This window comes from Ambystoma mexicanum, chromosome 12 (assembly GCF_040938575.1).
Source record: "Ambystoma mexicanum isolate Mex_15411 chromosome 12, UKY_AmexF1_1, whole genome shotgun sequence".
Lineage (NCBI taxonomy): Eukaryota > Metazoa > Chordata > Amphibia > Caudata > Ambystomatidae > Ambystoma > Ambystoma mexicanum.
This window is the reverse complement of record NC_090936.1, coordinates 405,020,074-405,043,031: the sequence shown is the minus strand read 5'-3', so window position 1 is coordinate 405,043,031 and position 22,958 is coordinate 405,020,074. Positions and strand designations below refer to the sequence as shown.

The following is a 22,958-nucleotide window of genomic DNA, read 5'->3' as shown; positions in this document are numbered from 1 at the left end:
GGGAAAATCCTATAGGAAATATTCCGGTGGAATATTTCGCGTGGTAACCACTGTCACCAGCCAGAAACTCGACAAGGGGGGACTGGACAGTGCCCCCTTGAAAAACAGACCCAGGGGCAATCGAATTACCCCTACCAGTACTTCCACAATATGATGGTTTGTACTGGTTCTGTTCACAATTTAAGACTAATAAAGTCAATGGTGACTTTACCTGCCCTGGGAGACAGTAGTCAGTCCCATGGTATGGCGTCTATGTTTGGGGGTCACTATGACACCCCTGTGTTACTGCACTGAGGGTGCTGTGTAACATATATACCAAAAACACATGAAGCCCTATGGAGTAAAAGACCCCATAGCCCATAAAACACATTACAAAGTCAAAGGACATTCTCAAATCATGTCTAGGAGTGGGAGAAAAGAGTCTCACTCTTAGCAGGAGAAATAAATAAACCCCAAAACTCCAGCAAAGCTGCTGGGGGACTCACTAGGTTTGGGAAATTAGCCTTTACAGAGAATTCTCCCTAACACCGGGCATAGGAGATCCTTGACCGAGGTCTCCCTATCAGAAAACTCACTTAGACTCTGTGTCCATTTAATTTGTTTACATGGTTCTCACACTACTTGTCAGGCAACTTATGCACACCCATTAATGAGTTGTGTTTTACATTTGCATGTTCATTCACAATGCCTTTAAATTTTCATGTTTGAGTATCACATTTTGAACACAACTGTTTTTATGACAAATTGTTTACAAATAAGTTAAACAGCTAAATAATAAAAAGCTGTGTGAACATCTGAATGTTCATGTGTCTTCACAAGTAGCTTTCCAATGGGACACATGTACAAATGCCCCATTTAGGAGTGTCTACACAAGGGTTTGAACAAACTTGCATTCAATTATTGCTGATTTGAATTCTAGAGGGCAGGACAACCGACCTGTTAGTGTTTTCCCAGCCCTTTTGGTCCTCCCTGTCCCAGGGCTATCCCTTTTTATGTACTGGCATCAGAATGGTGTCACACGTTCTGGAGGGGGGAGGGGGGAACTTAAACTGAGGCTACGGGCGCCGTGCGTCCTATTTATAACATCCTGTGACGTCGTCCTCGACGGAGGCTCTCGAGGGACATGGACCGACGCCATTGACGTAGGACGCCCTCTGCCGAAAAAGTTTCCGAAGTGCACAGCTGTGGACATTACATGTCAAAGATGTGGAATGCATTGGAGGAACATCCAGTCGAAAGAACGTTACCAATTGGTAAGTAACTTGCTCTCCTGTGTTGTAGGGGAACGTCTCTGATTCCTGGATGTACTGGGAATCGGCTTGATCCTTCCATTGCTTTTTGGTTCACTTTCTTCGAAGATCGCTTCTTGCGCGTTCCTTTCTCCTTCCCAGCTTTTCGATACTGCTGCAGGTAATTGATTCAGTAGTTGCTTCCTCGCTCTGGTAGTGGTGGCGCTGTTGAGAGGGCGGCCTTCCCACCACGATTCCTCTGTGGTCACGCCACCGCCAAGCTCTCCAGTCCAGCCTTCCTGCTCCTCATACCTGCTGGGCTTGCAGCATTTCCCGTTCCAGCTTGGAGCCATCTTGAACTTCGCAGGATCTGCAGTCTACATCAGCTCTGCCTCCTTCAGATATATTATGCACCAGGAGTTTCCCTGTCTGTCTCTGCCCTACGCTCTCACCTTCTCCCTAGCGCGTCATCTCTTTTCAACAAACTCAACACAGTACATTGGAGACTTTGATTTAAAAGGACAGTTTCATCTTCTCGTTGGTAACAGTATACATTTCCATTATCTTCATTCCAGTCATGGAACTTATACTGATTTGGTGTATTAGATATTTCCATATAGGCCATCATATGGTGGGCCTCGGAGTACTGCTAAAATTGTAGTTCCTATGAGACAAAGTGAAAGACACTAGTCAGAATGGTGCTGTGCAGGCATGGGGTGATGGCACTCTTGTCAAGCAAGCGACACCTTAGGCAGGGATAGGGACTGGGGCCCTCCCTACTCCCTCAACACATCACTGGGGTAGGACTGGCTTTGGGGGTAAACCCTGCTAGACCTCCTACCCCTGGCTGAAAGTGTTCTCAACCCCCACATCGGACTGGGGCAGTTAACAGGCCCTGGCACACTTGTCATTTACGAAATCCACCGACCGATGTCTGCTGGTGCAGTGCACAAGACTGGTTGTTCCCACCAGTCCAAGAGTTGCAGCATTGACTAGGGTCTTCTGAGTTTGCAGCAAAAGTATCAGGGCTTCACTGGGTGATGACTATAGCAAAACTAGCTTTCATTCGGAGCAGTCTTCTGGGTCTTCAGCAGGGGCACCCCTTGTTCAGCTTGTTGGCTCCAGTGGTCGACCTGAGAAACAGCTACATGGCTCCTCTTCCAAATTCAGGCCGTGGGCTACCCCGGCATTCCAAGGACTTTGAAACAGGTAAGGGCTGTCCAATCATGCACATCTATAAACCCCTCATCTGCCCATCAACTGGCACCTCATGGAAGGGATGTGCATTGGGACTGGACAGTCCTAAACTCAGTTCTGATTAGTTCTTCTTAACAAAGTTACTAGACCGGCAATCCAAGCTTGATCATGTGACATGCATTATCTTGTATGGTGTTTTCGTTTATTAAGATGGATTTCCCAAATCAACCTTGGGGGTGGGTTGTGTGAGACCACCCTATTATGGTGAACAGGGAGACACTGGGGACTAGCCAAACTCAATCAAGGAAAGGTAGTAGAGTGGCTAGGTTAATCTCAGGAGGGCTGTGAGAGTGGTCTAGGGCTACAATGAGTCCAAGCATATCAACACCAATAATTCAAGTTAGACGGGTATGTAAAACAAATGCAAGGATTTATTAGGCCTTTAAAATAGACCCTAAGCAAGTAAAATCTCTTGTCAAATATTATCACACAATTACTATAAAACAGATATGTGCATTCACCCTTAGGGGAAGTAAAAAAGCATATAATTCAACCCCCTGTGGAGCACAGGTAAGTACTTAAATGCATGAAATTCATTTAGGTACTGTGATGAACCAGAAGAACGAGACTGACCCAGGAATGACATGTTAAATATGTTTAATGGAACTAAAGAACAATGCCTTTCTGTCCCTATTGCTTTGATGGATTTCCCGACCTATAAAGCAAACTAAGGTTGCTTGTCAGGCATCAACAAAAAAAGACAGCCCTCAGTCTGTAACCTTTCTGCTATCTAGCCCTAGCACTATGTTCAAATAACATAAAAATGAGCCCAGGTGATGGCCTTCTCAGTATTTCTCGGCCAATGTTCAGAGGATCTCAATCAGTAGATAGTATTCACAAACAGTTCAAATTAAAAAGGGTTGTTGCTCTCCTTTTAAACTCTTCAGAAAAAGTTGCAAATCTCTCTTTAAATTAAACGTCTCTAGTCCTTTACATTTTGGAATGATTTTCTTATCCTTTTCCCACCACCTTAGCCACTTTATCTTCCTTAGCTTTATGTCTTGATCCGCTTGCTTGGACACTCCAGGTTTCCTTTCTTTTGGATTTCTTAAATGTCTCTTTGGGGTTATATCATGACCCCCTTGGTTGAATCCGCCAGATTCCCTTCTCTTTGGAGTTACCTAAATGTATGTTAGAGCTCTTGTGCCTGTCAGACCACTTTGGTTTTCTGCGTTTTTTAAGCGTTTTACTGGTTTCAATATTTCTAACACATATTCATCTCTCAGGTTTTGTTGGCTCTCGTAACCCTCTTTCTCCGTCTTTCTGTTTCTGGTGTTCCGCTCGCTTCCCTCTGCCCTGGGCAACCCTAGTACCTTCTGTATCTCTGGGCGTGCTCAAGTGGGGTGGCGTCCCAGCAGGGTTGTGGTAGTCTGCCTCTCTTCTCTGCTTTCTTGGCACCTCTGATTGTGTTTAGCATGGCAGGATTTCTCTGCTTTTTGTATCCAGAATAGAGGATGCTTTCCTCTGTTCCCACCTGGTCTCCGTAATGTTTCTCGGGTCCCTGACCCACCACAGCTGTACCGTGGTCACCCCACCAAGGACATCGGTTTTCCCGTCTCTGTTCCTCATTCGGCTGTGTCGCCGGCCTTCCGGTGTCTACGCTTCTATGCTTCTCTCCACGCTACCACCGGTTCTGCAATCTAGCTCAGCTCCACCCTTCCAGGACATTGGTATGCTAGCGGCTCGCCTCAGCATAGGATTCTTTCTTCTCCATTTTGCATTCTTCGTCTCTATATTCACGCTCAAGTACATCAAAGGTGCATGTTACTGTACGTCCACAGCTGAGTTCCACTGGTCTCCAGCATTACCGTCAGCCAAATAAAAAAACAATAGAAAAGTGCTGTCAGTCTTGGTTGCAGGCCATATAGTCATAGCATTAGTTTCTTCTATTCCCACACAGGCAGAAATTGATTTCTTTGGAGGCAGTTCCCTAAAGAAATGGGTGTCGTTCTACCACAGTAGGGAGTCACTCCTAGGGAGGTCCCACTTTCCTGACCCCTATGGGAGTGTCTTGCTTAACGGTATCACCTCCCTATCCTGAAAGGGAGTGTCTCCCACTTGGGTAGAAGGGACAAATTGCCTAAATTCGTCACAGCACTTACAATAACCACAGAAGAGCTCCCCTAACACTTAATCAGTAGAACCCGAAGATGGTTTGGGCTCTTGTTCCTTAAAGCACAAGTTCGAAAGTTATACTTGACAGGAAGACTTAAGAGATTTGGGCAATGGCAGTAGTTATTATCACAGTGAAGTTCAGCTAAGTACACTAACCCAATCCCAATCCTAGTCACTTGGATATGCCTAGAAAGAGATCCTCGACTAGACATCCACTGATCAGTCATGAAAGAGTAGTTGATGCTCTGGACTTTACACCCATGTAAACCTATATAGCACTGGGAGAAAGGAGCAGGTTTGTGTACTTACCCATTTGACTCCTATTTCTCCAGAGACCAATGCTGGGGTTCTGGAATCCATTGGGGAGACAGTCTTCTGTGCTTAGTCCAGTCAAGGAAGGCGTAAGGGTATCACGTGCATAGGTCACTTTCGGACACAGGTTTTAGTGTTGTTCTGTTGCAGTACTTAGGAATCGGTTCGACACCTTCCAGCTGAACAACCAAATGAAGAAAAGATTAATATTTCTGCGATGCAGGTGATCTCTGGACTCATCTAGGATGCAAAAAAGATTGAGTGCAATGGGAGTCACCACTTTCAGACGGCATTAGGCGAGCTTCCAGGGATGAACAAAGGAGCAGGTTCTGCACAACTTCTGTTGATGCATGAAGGCTGAAAATGCTCGAACAGGTGTCTTGTTGCACACTTTGAAGAACCTCCAAGTTCCAAGGATGCACTCGGATTGGCAGCTGCAGCGAGGTAGCCCAGGAGAGAGCTGGTCAGACCACCGCCTCAGCCAGGGTCACTTCCGAAGGCATGGATCCTCGAATGGGTGTTGAGGCTGGTTGTTCCCACCGGTCCAGGAGTCGTGGCACTGACGAGGGTCTTCTTGAGATCAGGCAAAAGAGCAAAGCTTCACTGGGACATCACTGGAATTGGTTGTGGCCAGCTGCAGGATTTGCCCTCGGGTCGTCAACGTACTGCTGCTCTTCGTAGAGGACTTGGCTCCAACAGTGATCTCACGAAAGACTGCTTGAGTCCTAATTTTATCCAAGATCTGGACTGGAAGCTTGCCCAGGTCCACCAGTGGTAAGTATCTGCACCATTCAAACAGGCATAGGCTATCCAATCTTTGGTTGCTGATCGCCACCACATCTTGCCAGAAACAGACTTTCAGGGACCAGACTGTCCCAGCCCCCACATCTGGGCTCACACACAAACCAAACCTTTGACCGGCCAGGCTGCAGCTTTCCCTGGGAAAGGACATATATGGCATTTCCTGACCTGAGACGACAAGAACGAGGACACAGAACATTATTGCCAAAGGACAGGCAAAAACCTTGTGGCACAGCCATTTTACAGTGGCAGCCACATTTAGTACCCCTTTGCGGTAAATGGAAAAGTGCATGAGTAAAAAAGAAAACATGGTACAAATATGTATGCTGCCACCAACTCTTCCTAGCCACATGGTCAACGTGACCAAAAAGCCATTATAGAAAAAATAAGGTTAAAAAGTATCCTTACCACACGTCAAGTTGCAGTGCGCAATTGTAACAATACAAGGAATTAACAAAAGTAACCATAGTCTCTCAGTACTGGCAGTCTCTTGGATTAATCGGTTTCCCCTTAAGAATGAACAAAAAGACAAGGGAAGTACAGGCTTTACTGACCTCCAAAAAGTCAGGACAGGAGTCTAAACAAAGGAAAAAAAAGTGTTTTGCATAGACGTCTATGAGAGGAAAGCAGGAAAAAGAAAATATTTCATGACGCCTTAATTGAGACAGCTTGAAGATGGCCACGATGGAAAATGACCAAAGGACACAAGTTCTTAAACCACATGGCATAGCCATTTTGAGTATATAGTAATCGAAATGGCATTATGCGGTAAGAAAATGATACACGGGGCAGTGCACCAGGAAAATAAGTAAAACTTGGTGTGCTGCCACCACCCTATCCTAGGCACATCAAAAAGGAAAAAGGGATGTTAAAGAAAAAAAATAAAATAAAAAGATATAAAGTACCCCTGCAACATTTCACTGTAATCATAAAATGTTAATGTTAAAGGATATTTGTACCGCGCACTATCACCACCGGAGTGGTCCCCTGGTGCTCTGGCGGCTCTGAAAAAGGGAGAAAAGGGGGCGTGGGGTTAGTTAGTGGGAATAAGCTGGAAAAGTGCAAGAGATCAGTGATGTGCCGTTGGCAGCCTCAGCCCAGTGAGAGGTGTTTGCAGAGGGCTGAAGTTGTTAGTGCATTAGTTAGTTGGCATTGCTGTCCTTGCAATTGTGCCAAGGTGTGATGCCCGCTACATTCACTATTTCATCCAAGTGTGGCACTTGTCATCACTCAGAGTTTCCTTCAAGTGTGGCACATGCTGACATTCATATTCTATCTAGATGCGATGAGGGCTAAAGTTAAGGATGACATCTAAGTGTGGCACATGCTAACATTCACATTTCTATCTATATGTGAGAGAAGCTAAAGTTAGGATGTTATGTTATGTTATAACATTTCTATAGCGCTAAAACCCTAAGGCATCCAAGCACTCCTTCACAAGCAAAAAGGTCAGTGAGGATAACCGAAGATAGAGTTAAATGAACAGTTCTGTTTTTAGGAGCTTCCGAAACGCCAGATGATTACTTTCTGTTCGGAGCCCCAGCGGAAGGTTGTTCCAGGCCTTAGCCACGAGCACCGGGAAGGAACGTCCATTTCCACAGGCTCTCTTTGTCCTTACCATCTGCAGACATAGGGTGGATGTAGAGCGAAGGTTTCTTGCATGTTGGTAAACCGAGATTTTGTCCTTTAAATAGTTTGGGGCTGTCCCATAAATGCATTTGTGACCCAGTGTTAGCATTTTAAAGGAGATCCTGGTTGATATCGGAAGCCAGTGTAGCTCCCTTCTGGCATCGGAGGTGGGTTCATGCCTTTTCATACTGTAGATTATACGCACCGAGGCATTTTGAATTTTGTGCAGTCTAAGGACGTCTTCTCTACTAGCCCCCCGCCCCCCAATAGAGCATTACAGTAGTCCAGGCGTGGTAGAATCACAGCTCTGACTAGCTTGGCTCAGTTGTTTTTTGAAATTAGAGGGGCGACCTGCCTCAGAACTCGCAGATGATATTGAGAGCTTTTTTCAATGGCGTCTACATGTGCACCTGCAACCAGGGAGGCCTCTATGTACGCACCTAGTGTCTTCACTTTATCAACTACTTTGATGAGACTGTCGTCAACCAGGAAGCCAGAGAAAACCAGGGCTAATGCCTCTCTCGATTTTTTGGACCCATTGATCATGAGTTCCGTCTTTCCTGCATTCAAGCATAGCCAGTTTGTGGTCATCCAATCTTTTGTCACTCTATATACCTCATTAAGTTTAAGTTGGTCTGCTTGATGGTCTCCTGATAGTTCCATTGACAGCTGGAAATCGTCGGCATAGTTTGTAAAGAAATAGCCCAGCTTCTCCAATTCTTTACAAAGAGGGAGAATATAAATATTGAAAAGCAAGGGCGACAAACATGCTCCCTGTGGGACGCCACATAGGATAGTTTCTACTTCAGAGAAAGCCTCACCTCAATGTACCCTGGATCTACGACTCTCCAAGAAGGATCTGACCCAGTTAACGGTCTCTGTGGCCAAGCCCCCTGTATCAAGTAGTCTGTGTAGTAAGATCTTGTGATCCAGAAGATCAAAAGCTGCACTGAGATCTAGTAAAATTAACAGGCCTGATCTACATCTCTCAACCAAAGACAGCATGTGGGTCTGAAGATCAACCAAGGCGCGCTCTGTGCCATGGAAACGGCGAAAACCGATTGCCTCTCATGCAGCCTACTGGTATTTTCAATGTGAGATTGAAGTTGTGTAGTGGCGACCTTATCTACCAATTTCAAGAAGAAGAGGGTGTTAGTAATTGGTCGATAGTTAGTGGCATCTTTGGGGTCCAGGCTGGCTTTTTTTTAGAAGAGGGGTAACTGCCACGGTTTTAATGGATTGTGGAACTGTGCAATGCCTGAAGGAGGCGTTTACAAATCTGCACAGAAATGGTGCAAAGATGCTCTGATGGTCTAGTATAATTTTTGACGGGATGAGGTCCCCTGGGCAGCTAGTGGGGTTCATAGCTCTCATGGTATTTTCAACCTCACTGACTGTAATTTCTGGAAATGTGAAACAAGTATCGGTTGATTTTAGCTCCTCCTTTTGCGATTCAATATGATTAATCATATGATTCGGCTTTGCCCCTTGTGCTATGGAGGAATTAGTGTCGAGGGTTTGGTTATGTAGTTGTATGCGAATTCTGTCTTGAGCGCATGTAAGTTTGTCAGAAAAGGCTTTCTGCGTTCTAACACAGTCCTCTTTAGTAGATGTAATTGAGTGATTTAAAACTTCTGGTTTCTCCCAGGACCTGAAGAGACGAAAAAGTTCCTTTGTGTCATTATTGGCTGAGTCAATTTGATCGTTATAATAGGTCCGCTTGGCTTCCATGATTGTTTCTTTGCATACTTTCGCATTTGCTTTCCAGGTGGCACCATTTTTCGAGTTTTGATCTTTAAGCCAAGCACGCTCTGCGCATCGTTTGATGGCCTTTAATATAGTCAACTGTGGTGTAAACCAGTGTTGTTGGCACGTGGATTTCCTCGTAGTTTTAGGTTTCATAGGGGCCACATCATCCAGTAAGATAGCCATTTGGGTATTCTATTTCTCCACAAGTAGATTGAATCACTCGTAGTATGCATAAGAGAGGTCAAGCATTCAGTTAGCTTATCTGTGGTTAGTGCCTTATAGTTCCTATGCATAATTTTGCGCAGGGGTTCATGTTTGTGTTTACGTACGGGTGGGAGCAGTATTTGACTTGAGACCAGAAAATGATCAGACCATATACATGGTACGGTGGTAATTTTTGATAAGGCAATGTTATAGCTCGCCATCCAGTCCAGGATGTTGCCTTTAACATGTGTAGGGTTATTGTTGTGCACCAGAATGTTATTTTTCCTGAGCATCTTTTCCAACTCCTTGGCTTTTTTATCTTTAATATTACCTTTCCACAAATTTAGGTCTCCGACTAATATAATGGCAGAGTTTGTGCTTTAGATAATATTAAGCACATTGATGAGTTGTTCATTAAAATTGTGTGTATCTCCTGGTGGTCTGTATACGGTTATTATGTGTATACTAAAATTAGGATTAGGGATGAATTTGGTATGTAAAATATCACAACCTTCGCAATCCATTTTTGTTTCATACATTTTCAGATCCTCTTTACATGACATCTAAGTGTGGCATATGCTAACATTCATATTTCTATCTAGATAGGACGCAGGCTAAAGTTAAGGATGACATCTTAGTGTTGCATATATTAACATTGTTACACCTGTCTAAAGTGTTGTAGGATAATCTTGATCATTCTCTATAGGGGTGGCTGGTATGTTAGTGTGTGATGGAATGCAACATTTACAGTTCACCCAGCAGTGGATTTGGATTGTTGGTCACAAATCAGTCCATGTATGCATGGTGTAAGTATATGGCAGTCTACATTATGGAAGGTAAGGTAGAGTGGCGAGGGCTTTCTGGAGTAGAGTAATGGCTCTTCACCACACCCATGCCACACTTAAAGTTTTGTTGGTGTCAGTTGTCTGTTGGCTTCCTTTGCATACACCGACAGACATCCTGGAGCAACCAGTGCAGGAGCCGCCCTTTTCCTTGGGGACCTTAGCTGCAGGGCTGCCAGGCAGAGGGCTGCCTTGGTTGGTTCCGTTAAGGCCAGACAGTCAGCCAATCATGGGAGGCGGGCGGAGGGAGGGGAAGGGAAGCCAGGGACAGAGGATAGCGAGGGGGTCTGGGGCTTCAAGGGGGTATGACCAGGCCACAAGGAACAAAGTCCCCATGCACTGATATTGTGGGTGGACCAGTGCCCCCAAAATAAGTTAAGTAGGGTAATTAATGCTAAAAAGGCTTTACTTAACTCCAGAGTCAGGTAAGAGTTCAAGACATGGCAAATGGTTGGGGGTTGCATTAATGTCAGTGGAAAGACATTTGCAAAAAGAGAAATCTTTCCTAACAGTACCCTTACTTACTCCCTCGACCACCCACTGTGCTGCTAGTTAATGGAAGCAGTTCAGGGAGTAAGGTGGGTTTGAGATGATGTATGATTGATAAGATTGTATGTGAATGGAATGGGGCATGTTGGCATATTTTCTTTGCTGTTTTTGTTTTTCCTAATTAAATTCTGATGTTTTTTTCTGGTCTTTTTAAATAGCCAAAGAATATGTAAAACCTTATATCAGACCGGTGATGCAGGAGCTCTTGCACGTTGTCAGGGAGACGGAGAATGATGACCTGACAAATGTGATTCAGAAGATGATCTGCGAGTACAGTCAGGAAGTGGCTACTATAGCAGTGGACATGACAACACACTTGGTATGCAACATCGGAAACTGAGAAAGCTCTGTTTAATCTTATGTTGCTACACTGGGATGCAATATGCCATAATACACTGCCATACCAGAGGCTGCAAGCTACCTGTTTTCTGTTTTCATTCCTTCCCATTCTTGCTATTTCTACCTTTTTGTCTATTGTTGTTGTAATCTCTCTTCCTCACTCTCTACCTGTTTTTCTGTTACTTTCTTTTTCTTTGTTAGAAAATATTTTCTTTTTGCTACTTTCCCTCCATAAACATCTATGAAACCCCACAACATTGTTTTGAAGCTGTCCTGACTTTTGGAGGCAAGTGAAGTCTTTTTCTTTTCTTCACTTGCTTTGCTAAGCTCATCTGCTTTGACTGCACTTAGTCCCTATGGCTATCGTTGCAGGAGAGCTCTGTTCCCCATTGGGAAATACCTGGTTTGTTTTACACTGCACACTTCGTTACGCATTGTGGTGTGGTAGATATTCTTTGTGTTAACTTGAATAATGTGTCCAAGACTGGCTGTTGGCAGTGGATATTTTGCTACCGGATTTCTTTATATTCTCATGTGCAGTTATGCATTTTACCGCTTAATACCATTTGGAGCACCATATACTCTAAAATGGCATGCAACAAGATGTTTGCCTGTTCTTTGGCCATCTTGTGTTTTGGCCTTCTTCCTGCCCTCTCAGAGCTGAATTTGCCATACATGCTAAGCCCTTTCCTGGGCAAAGCCTCGGCTTTCCTGGGCATGTTAGGTAAGATTTTGTAAAGTCCAACTGGTGTGGGACTTCACAAGACGTATCTCTTGATATTAGGCACCCAACTCTTAATATAAGCCTGCACTACACAAGTCGGTAGCGTGGCTGAGCAGCCAGGCTCATCATAGGAGGGGTAATGTGAACTGTAAAGTCGTACAATTAAATCCGTAAACACAAGGCTCCAAGTAAACACTAACATACAAAGTTATATTACATTATTTATTTATAATGCACAAGCAAATTAAGCAAACCTTAGTACGGTAGCAACTAATGGTAACATTCAATGGAAGATAGAATTAATTTATACAAGAACCAATAATGCAGGTGAACAATTTATTTCTATGCTATACAGTTCCAGCACACCGAGTGACATCAATAAAGGTCAGTAATAGCTTGTGTATATATATATATTTCTGAGGCTTGTGGAATCTGCTTAGATCACATGCTGTGCATAGGCCGACATCTAGTGGAAGCTGCAGAGTATTACGGTTTGTTTTTCGAAACTCGAAAAGGGGCGTCGACACAGGGCGTGCCAGTAATACTATCCCTAGTGTGACGTCCACTGTACCCATGATCCCTCACGCGTCTAGGACCCTCAGATTGTTTTTTCCGCCATTCTTGTCGGAAGCATTTCGCTGAGTTCCCTGGCCTTAGCCATACTTTTGCTAAATATTGTTAAACTTAACAATTTCTCCACCCCAACGTCGAGTCACCGAACTTCCACACTCGACGCCGGCCCGGAGAAGAATTTGACCGTCGACAGCTGCACAACGGATTGGGGCCTAGGAAGGTCTCTGGCCTCGGCCCGGGCCTTGGAAGGCCGCTGTCCTGGGCCCTGCAAGTAGGGAGAGTGGGGGGTGGACATACTCTACACTCTTTTGGTATATAGGTACATTCTTATATATTCCTACACTGCTGCCATAAGGTGCGTATGGAGGGTACCCCTTTCCAATTCTGCCCCAAGTGCAACCGCAAATACCCTTGAGTCGACAGGCACGCCACGTGCAAGCTCTGCTTGCCGAGGGACCACCCCGAGGCGAACTGCAGAGCGTGTAGTAGGTTTAAACCCAAAACATTTAAGGACCATTCGATCAAACGTTGGGCCCCTCACGCCAGGCGTCAAGAGGCCATGGCAGCGAAGGGCGCCTTCAGCGATGGCAGCGACGCTGTGCTTTCAGATGGCGAGGGCATTATGGCGTTGAAAGACAGCCAAGCGCAAGTCCCTGACCTCGGAAGGTCGTCCGGCAGGGTGGCTATGAGGAAGACCCCCGGCGACACAAGCGCTTCCCACAGCACTTCCACAAAACACACGAAGTCCAACCAGGACTCGACGCGCACGTCGAGTTCTTGGAAAGAGCCACATAGAGAACGGTCCGAATCGGCGTCCTCTGGGCGTTCTCGTTCACGATCGCCGCATGACTCCAGGCAATCATCCACTGTTGCCAAGAGTGCCTCGCTCCCCAAGGTAACGGAAGTTCGATCGTCGGAGGACGAAGCCGACTTCCATCCCCAGACCGCACTCCAGGAGTCGGCGCCCGCACACCACGTTTCGGCGGCTCCCAAACCCCTACCCTCCACACTCTAAGGATAGGGACACTCCCCCCGAACCTCGACGCCAGGCGCCGAACGGCTCCATAGGGGCGAAAAAACAGGGAAAACACTCTTCCACTCACGGGGAGGGGGAAAAACAACAAAGGAAGCAGCCTCTGCCTACTTCCACACCTTTAAGACACTCCACTCCTCAGAAACAGACAGACAGGTCCAAGTCTTCTGCTGTCACAAAAACCTCTACTCAGACCACCAAGTCTAGTCAGGATAAGTCAGAGAAACTTCCAGAACGGGTCATCTCCAGTTCTAGAGAATGGTCTAGTGATGACATAGACAGGGTCATGTCAAGGATGTCATCATTGGCAGATTTTTGCACAAAAAACCCTGAACACTTTCTCTCATATACTCCCGACGGGTCAGCACCCTCAGGCTCTAAGGATCCTATACCTCCAAGTAAAAAGTCCCGGTTTGAAACATCAACACTATCAAGGAGAGACATCCTTTTGTGAGGATCCAGATTTGAGCATGTTGGAAGAACAAACTGGTACGGGCTACTATGGGGATGATGAGGACCAAGAAGAGGATGAGGACGACCCGGAAACCTACAGAGTAGATTCCCCGGTAGCGAAGGAACTCCCGGTTACCGACTCCCCTGTCGACAACCAACCTCTCCTGAATGAAGTGCTGTCTCGAGCAGCCGAACATTTCCACATTGACACCCAGGGTGCTCAAAAGGAGAGGGACTTCGCCGAAGAGTTAGTGGGAGAAAGGAGGCCTGTTGCTCAGGCCATCCCTATCCTGAAGTCTATTCAAAGGAGAATAGACCCTTCACTCGTAAATCCTAACCTCACCAGAGCAGTGAACCCCAGGATTGAGAAACTTTTCAGGGCAGCCCAATCAGACCCACTGTATATAAGGGGGCATCTGAAGCCGGACTCCCTAGTTGTTACAAACACCCGTAAGAGGGCGGGAACACCGTTGTCATCGTCCGAAGCTCCTCCCGACAAGGAGAGCAAGAAACTGTATGGGTTGGGCAGGAAAGTTGCCTCCACTTCCGCATACCAGGCAAGGATTGCCAACTCCACCACCCTGTTGGCCAGCTACAACTGCCATCAATGGGAAGAAGTCGCGGCACTCTTAGACTCTGCCCCAGAACCCCTAAAGAGCCAGTTGGCACGAGTTTCGGCAGAGGGAAGAGCTGTGTCTGGTTGCATTCTAAAGGCCGCGGACAACGCCGGCAGATTGATAGCAGAAGGAACTGTTATCAAGAGACACGCTTGGTTAAGGCAGTCTGGATTCAAGGCTGAAACCCAAGCATCATTGTTAGATAAACCGGTGGAGCCGGATCTGTTGTTTGGTAAGGCGGTCGAGGACGCGCTGAAAAATGCCAAGGACTAGTAGGAAACACTCAAATCCCTAGGCCAACTAACCAATTAACCCCCTAATCAGAGAGGGAATGGCAATTTTCGTCGCCCACGCGGCCAAAATTCCCAGAGAGGATCTAACTATTCCCAGGGGCAGGGTACACCGTGGAGCAATAATAACCAACAGTCTACCCAGGGTTACGGCAGGGGAAATACGAGAGGACGTGGGAAAGGTAGAGGCAGCCCCAGTAGAGGAGGTGGCACGCCTCCACCGAAACAGTGACACTCAGTTCAGGGTCCCTTCTCGCGCAACCCCAGTAGGGGGACGCATTTCCAACTTCACCCGAGCTTAGGAAGGGATCACATCAGACTTATAGGTGCTGTCCACAGTATCCGCAGGGTACTGCATAGAACTGTTAGTGTCCCCGAAACCATCCTCCACGACAAAGAATACATTCTTTGGACCACCAGATGATCCTCCTCGAGGAGATCGTCAATCTGCTAGCAAAGGACGCGATAGAACTCGTCCCAGGACACCAGGTAAACAAGAGTATTTACTTCTTTTGTGCCAAAAAAAGATTTGACAATGCGCCCTGTATTGGATTTACGGCCTGCAAACAAATATGTCAAGCCCCAAAAGTGTTGTATGACTACTCTGCAGGAGGTAATCCCCCTCCTAAAAAAGGGGGATTACATAGCAACATTGGACATGAAAGATGCCTATTTTCATATTTCCATGTTCCCAGCGCACAGAAAGTACTTGCGCTTCCAGGTGGACAGTCGGCACTACCAGTTCAAGGTACTGCCCTTCGGGATAGCTTCGGCTCCAAGGGTATTCACCAAGGTACTGGCGGTGGCGGCAGCACACCTACGCAGGGAGGCAATCCCGGTGTACCCTTACCTGGACGACTGGCTCATCACGGGGGAGACCCCAGTAATTTGCAGAGCAAACATTCAAAGGACAACCAACCTCCTTTTCGAATTGGGTTTCTCAATAAACGAGAAAAAGTCAAGTCTCGTGCCAAGCACATCCAAACAGTTCCTAGGAGCTATCCTAGACACTCAAGAGGGGTTGACCTTTCCTTCCGAGGAAAGAATTCGGAATATACTGCTGCAAATTCCGCAATATCAGTCCGGTCGCCAGTTAACGGTACGCAAAACAATGCGTCTGCTGGGCATGATGGCGTCATGTATTTACCAGGTCCCCCACGCGTCCCATGCAAGAATGGTTGGCGAAACAGTGGTCTCACGCAAGTGGTCAGTGGGACGATCTAGTGGTCGTTTCGCCAACACTTGTACAAAGCCTTCACTGGTGGACAAGAGAGAATCTGTCCAAGGGGAAACCTTTTTACGATCCTGAGATACAGGCGGTAGTCACAACCGATGCATGCCTGACGGGGTGGGGAGCTCACCATCTTCACCACACAGTTCAGGGTCTCTGGTCACACTCAGTGGCTAAGAATCACATCAACCTGTTAGAGCTTCTGGCAGTATTCAGAGCACTTCAAGCGTTCGAGCCCCACCTGCTAAATCTGTCAGTGCAAATCCGGACTGACAGCACTACAGCCATGTTCTACCTGAACAAGCAAGGAGGGACTCGGTTGCCAAATCTGTCCAAGCTTGCCCAGAAAATCTGGATATGGGCACTCAGACGGAACATCTTCCTGTCATCGCAACATGTTCCAGGGGATCTCAATTCCCTAGCGGATGCTCTGAGCAGAGACCCCCTCCCAGAGGAACACGAATGGTCTCTACACAGAGAAGTCGTACAAGATATCTTCTCTCAGTGGGGTTTCCCCACTATAGACCTATTCGCCACAAGCGAAAACAGACAATGCCTAGGATTTGCATCCAGGTTCCCCCAACCAGACTCCCAGGGGAACGCCCTGTGGATGAACTGGTCAGGGATGTTTGCGTACGCTTTTCCACCAACTCCTCTAATCGGGAAGGTGGTCAACAAGATGAACAGAGAATCGATTGCTCGTCCTAGTTGCTCCCATGTGGGCAAGACAACTGTGGTTCCCACACTTACGCAGATTGGCGGTGTGCGAACCCATCAAACTTCCAGCCTGGTACAACCTACTGTCCCAGCACCAAGGTCAAACAGTGCATCCCCAACCCAACTCAATGAACCTGGCAGCATGGCTCCTGAGGTCATAGAGTTCGGACATCTCAATTTACCACAGAGGTGTATGGACATCCTAAAGGAATCTAGAAAACCTAACACAAGGCACTGCTACTTTGACAAATGGAAGAGATTCGTTATCTGGTGCCAGAATAAACAAATCAACCCAGTTGATTGCACTCCTTCCACTATTGTTACATACATGCTCCACCTGCTGGACGCAGGACTGGTTTTTAACTCACTGAAGGTACACCTGGCAGCCCTGTCGGCATACACCATTTCCCATAACAAGGTGTGGTGGTGGAAAGAACCAGTAGTTAAAGCCTTCATGGAAGGAGTAAAGAGACTTCACCCTCCTATTTCAAACCCACCACCAGGATTGGACCTTAACGTGGTGCTATCTAAGCTCATGGGCCCCCCATTCGAGCCCATGCACAAAAGCAGTCTCTAACACCTGACTTACAAAACGGCCTTCTTAGTAGCAATTACATCTATAAGAAGAGTCAGTGAAATTCAGGCTCTGTCAGTGCAAGATCCCTTCTTTACTGTCCATAAAGATAAACTGGTTTTACGCACACACCCTAGATTTTCACCTAAGTTTATTTCAAAATTCCACGTGAACCAGTCCATCGAGCTTCCGGCTTTCTTCCAAGACCCACAAAGCTCGGCTGAGGTGAAACTACACACACTTGATGTGCGTAGGACGGTCCTCTACTATGTAAACAAGACCAGACCGCTAAGGAAAACAGATCAGCTGTTTGTCTCCGTAGCTACAGGCAGAGAGGGGGATCGCGTCTCTAAAGGTGCCATCTCTAAGTGGATTATTAGTATCCAGCTGTGTTACTCGCTTTCTGAAAAAACTCTGCCTTTCACGCCCAGGGCCCATTCTACAAGAGGCATTGGGGCCACTCTGGCTTTCATTGCAAATGTACCTCTTGACACCATTTGCAAAGCAGCTACTTGGAGCTCTATTCACACTTTTACTCAGCACTACTACATTGACACTCATTCCAAGACAGATACACAAGTGGGACAAGCGGTTCTAAGACATTGATTTGCTCATGACCCTTCTCACATCCCACCTCCTTCTTCAGGCACTGCTCGCTAATCTATGCACAGCATGTGATCTAAGCAGATTCCACAAGCCTCAGAAGGGATACATTACTCACCGTAATCGTATTTCTGATGCTTGTATCTGCTTAGATTCACATGCGACCCACCCTTACTCCCCTCTGAGAGAAGGCGCATGGATGCTTGTAGTCTTACCTTTCTATCTATCTGCTTGGATTATCTGTACTCACGCTACTTCTCATGCTACCTCATGTCAGAAAAAATACGATCTGAGGGTCCTAGACGCGTGAGGGATCTTGGGTACAGTGGATGTCACACTAGGGATAGTATTACTGGCACTCCCTGTGTCGACGCCCCTTTTCGAGTTTCGAAAAACAAACTGTGATGCTCCGCAGCTTCCACTAGATGTCGGCCTATGCACAGCATGTGAATCTAAGCAGATACAAGAATCAGAAATACGATTACGGTGAGTAATGTATCCCATATATAACACCTTTACACATTGTTTGGTAGGGAACGATTCAGACTTAGATAGAACACACTTAATCAACTTTTTCATTAGATCGTTTTTCCCGGATGGATGTCGGCAGTCTTTTATCCCAGCAATAATTGTGTCAACAATTAAAACCTGTAAGGAAACACACACTGCCAAAGCCAGTAGGGTTCAGAAGAGGAGCTTTTAGGAAACTAGGACAGCCAAAGCCAAGCACAGGGGCAATGCGCTGGTCTTGGAAGCAAAATCACCCAGAGCAACAGAGGTAAGAATCCCGGATCCGCACTTAGAAACCGAACTCAGGTACAGTGTCAGGTGCATTATTAAAATACAATTAAATAAGTAAATGGGACAGTTACAGTTCTGATGAGGCTTTCCTTCGAAAATATTTATCAAACAATCTGAAGTTCTTTGAAAAATCCCAGGAGCTCAAGAGGAGCCTACCTGTTGAAGTACAAGCTGGAAGGCATGCACAGGTGAGTTGAAGTCGTCTCTAGATGGGTGAAAATTATACTTCCCAAGCCAGGAAGCACTACAAATGGCAAAAGGTAGTTTTATCCCAAGCCCCACAGTACATTACAATTGAAGAGGTTCTGCCTGGATTCCTTCCTGATGCAGACCGTTGTTCCTGCTCCTTGGTTGCACTGACAAAAGGGGGGGGCGTCTGACAGGCTTTTGCGGCAGCACTCTGGAGAGGGACTCGACCGCAATGGATTCCATGCGATTCAGCGGCTCTTCATGGTTTTGATGCCTTTTTCTCAGCGCCAAAAAGGAACGAATACCGCTGGTTGGATTTTCCTTGGCCACTCAGTCCTGAGCCAGCCAGTCAGAACTGGTTTCATCAGGCCCACCTAGAGACAAAGGGCAGCTAAGTTTCAGGACCCTCCCTCACTTCCTACCTTTGGAGCCTGGGCAGGCCCCGGGGCTGAAGCCCGCTAAAAGCAAAACACACAACGGACTCAAACGTGGTTTAAACAACAGAGTAAAAGCGCAGAAGGAACTGACAAACAAGAAATGGTGAAAAAAAGAACGGGCCATTTTGGAAAAATTGTCATCCATGGATGCTGTACTGCAGCTGAGAAATCAGCCTGCTAGTACTCAGCAAAGAAGGTAGTAAAAAGAAACAACTGCCACCAGCCATTCAAGTTAGTCAGTGTAACAAAAAGTTACATGAGAAGTGGGATAAGGAGTTACTATGTAACCCCCCAGCACTCCAAATATGGTGGTTTGTACTGGACCCACGCAAGAGAAAGGTGAGTAAGATAAAAGTTATATCACTGTTCTTGGGAACTGTAGTTCACAAAAGAAGATGTATTTAAACATTACGAGAAATCCAAGGGACTTCTCAGTGACACTGCACAGAGGGTGCTCTGTGTCACCATGCACAAAGCAGATGCCTATGGAGTTTACCAGACTCCATTAAACAGTAAAACCCCAGTCAGAGAAAAACACATGAGTGAGTGGCAAAATGCTCCACCAACTCGGGTGGTTAAACATGAAAAAGATCCCAGATTCCATCTAAAGGGTTGGGGGTCTCTAAGGGTAAAGGGAATTGATGCAGAAACAAAATTCTCCCTAACAGGGCAAAGCAGCAATATGTTTGTGGCCGGTTGTGGGGGCTGAGACTGTCTGATCCCAGACCACATCCATACCAGAGTGGGCCGATTTGGTGGCCAGTGTCTGCCCGTGATTGGACAGCACCTGCCAGTTTGAAAGGTGCAAATCCTTACCATTGGTGGACTTGGGGAGGGAGTGGGGGAGATGGAACTCCAGCTTGAATTCTGTATAAAAGGAGGAAGTTTGCAGCCGTTCGTCAAATCTTCATTGGAGCCAAGACCCCTACGAAGAGGAGTATCTCGCTGAAGACCCGGAACTTGTCGTTTCAGCTATCCAGCAATGTCTTCTTCTGCTGTCCCGCCGAAACCCTGCTCTTTTGCTGAGCTCTAGAAAGCCTTCATCAGTGCTTTGATTCCTGGATCAGTGGGAACAAAATTCTGTTTTTAATTTTTTTTTAATTTAAATAGCTTCATGTACACAACAATAGTAAACAAGTGCACCATAATGTTGACAGCAATGGATACCCTGCGTTGAGAATGAGGACCTAGCAGTACAGACTGCATTTAAACCATATGAAAAGGTTCACCAGTATCCCTCACCCTCCCAGGCTAAAAACAAACGCTTTCCCCATCGGTCCCAGAGCCACCACAGCAATATAACATACATTTTCTGGGCAATGCCTCCGTAGTGTGATTCACTCTCTTTAAAATGTTTCCTCTCTTGGAGACAGCATCATCCGTACTGGGTTCCAAATATCTGAAGGTTGGAAACCCGAAGGTATAGTCCTACAATGCTCCTGCTCCAAGTCACAACACCACCAAGCCAGGTCCCTTAACCATTTAGACAGTGTTGGAGCTGTGTTGCTTGCCCAAAGCATTTGTATACAACGTTTTGCCAGTAACATACAGATAGACAGCAATTTCTTCCTACTCCCCGAAACTCCTCGCATCCACCCACACATACAACATGGAATATTTAACAGGACCTTGCTCAGGGACGTCATTTAGGGATCGCCAGGGGCCGCACCTGTGACCCCTGAGATCTCCCTTGCTACCCCTGTGGTTTCCCTTGCTACCCCTCAACAAACCCTCCTCCCCCTTTTTTTAAATTATATTGTGCCAGCAGGAGGCTTTGTTCCTGGAGTGGCTGGTTTTCTGATGGCTATAGCCATTAAAATAGCACAGTGGGTTGAGTGCTCGCTGCTGCAAATTGTGTGTGATCTGCAGGCTGTAGGTTCGACTCCCACCAAAGTCAACTCAGCCTTTCATCCTGCTTAGGTTGATAAATGAGTACCAACACAGTTTGGGTAATATTGTATGCATATTTGTTCTATATGAAGCGCTTAAGCGTAAGGGCTATACAATAACACATCATTATCATTTGGCCTTGGACGTCTGCTTGCATTCACAGTAATTTGGTAATATGTGCCTGATATTAATGATATATATGGTGATCCATTCTTGTATAAATGTATATCACTTTAAAGTGATATTGTACCCTTTTTTTTGTAGTGTATTTAGAAACAATGCTATGTGATGTCACTTACTGTTTGGTCATGGGGTGAAAGGTAGTGTTCCATCGCTTCCTGTAATGTCACTGTGGGGTTGGGTCAAATGGCATCCCTTCCTGTGATGTCATCAGAGGGCAAGGATCGTGTGATGTCACTTACACTACCCCTGGCATTTTGGTGAAATGACGTCCCTGACCTTGCTGTTAATCCTACTTTATGTTGCTGCCACCACCTGGGTCCAGCAGGTGACCAACTGCGTACAACTCCACATAACATGTATGAAATCAGCATTATTGCTTTTACACCTATAACATTTTCCATCACAGTTACTATCAAACTTTGCCTGGACCACAGGCGCTAGGTGAGCCCGATGGAGTAAATTAAGCTGGATCAGCTTAAAGCAGGAGTTAATTGCTGCTTTCTTCGTGTGTACACACATCGATTTCCACCTTGCGTCCCCCAGTTCTTCGCCTATATCAATTTCCCATTTCAATTTGCTAGTCATTTCTGCCGTGGGGACGTCATTTAAGGACACGTCATAGATTGTAGCTACTTAGCGCCTACAATTCCCTGAGTTCACTAAGAATTTCAACAATGGGATCGTATGGGGTTCTTTCGGGAATGACGGCGACCAGGCCTTAAATGCTTCTTTGAGTCTGTGAAATTGAAACGCCAACCCGAAGGATTCCCCAAGCTGAACTTTAATGTGCTCCCATGAAACAAATTACCCCCCCGGATAGAAGTCTGCCAGAGTTTGAACCCCGTACCTCAACCATTCACCCATTATTTTATCATTGCATGTTGGAGCCAGGGCCTGAATATTCCAAACAGCAAGCTCTCGGGTGTACAGAAACGTCACCTGCATCCTACGGCAAAGTCTTCCCCATGCAAGCACTCTGCTTGCCGTTAGATCAAAGGGGCAGCTATCGTTTATCTTAAACGAGAGTCGGAGGGAGCAAAATTCTTGATCCCCTGGTTTGAGGATCCTGCTCTTGGAAGCCTTTGGTGTGTCCCGGATCCATCCGGTGGGCTGACCAGCTTACTTGTGTGCTACCTCACTGCATCAGTCGCCATCTCGAGTTCGGACTTGTTACTACGCAGACCCTCGACTTGTGGAACAAGAGGCCTTCCCGCGCAGTTGCAGCTTTCCAGCACAAAGAGAGGCCTTGCAGGACCAGCTTTTTCATTTCCACCATGAGGGTTAGACTTCAGCCATTTGTTCAAAGTGGCCATTGCTGAACTGCACCTGCATTGCCTCCAGGAGGTCCTCTGAGGGAGTCTGTAACATGCTGGGCCTTTCTTTATGATAGTGGAGTTGTCCATTGCCAGCAACCATCTCTCCGGTATGCAGAACCGCTGACTAGCCGAACCAAACTCCCGAAGCTGAAAGTGACCTCTGCACCTGCAAACCATAGACTATCTCCAAATTAACCAAAAACAGAGCATGGGGACTAACGATTTCAGGTGCCTCTGAAGTGGTCCCTGAGTTAAGCGGAGTACGGGGGAAGGGAGGTAGGTTTAAACATACCTGTTCCAA

At 46.4% G+C, this 22,958-nt stretch overlaps 1 protein-coding gene across 2 annotated transcripts in view; it reads left to right on the top strand.

Moving 5' to 3' along the window:
* The window catches only part of IPO8 (importin 8), a 2,228,954-nt gene that overhangs the window by 1,183,296 nt on the left and 1,022,700 nt on the right, over positions 1–22,958 (top strand). For both annotated transcript variants that reach the window (XM_069628533.1, XM_069628532.1), the window contains one exon: positions 10,846–11,006. In XM_069628533.1, coding sequence (XP_069484634.1) covers positions 10,846–11,006 — 161 coding nt within the window. The remainder of the gene's footprint in view (positions 1–10,845; positions 11,007–22,958) is intronic.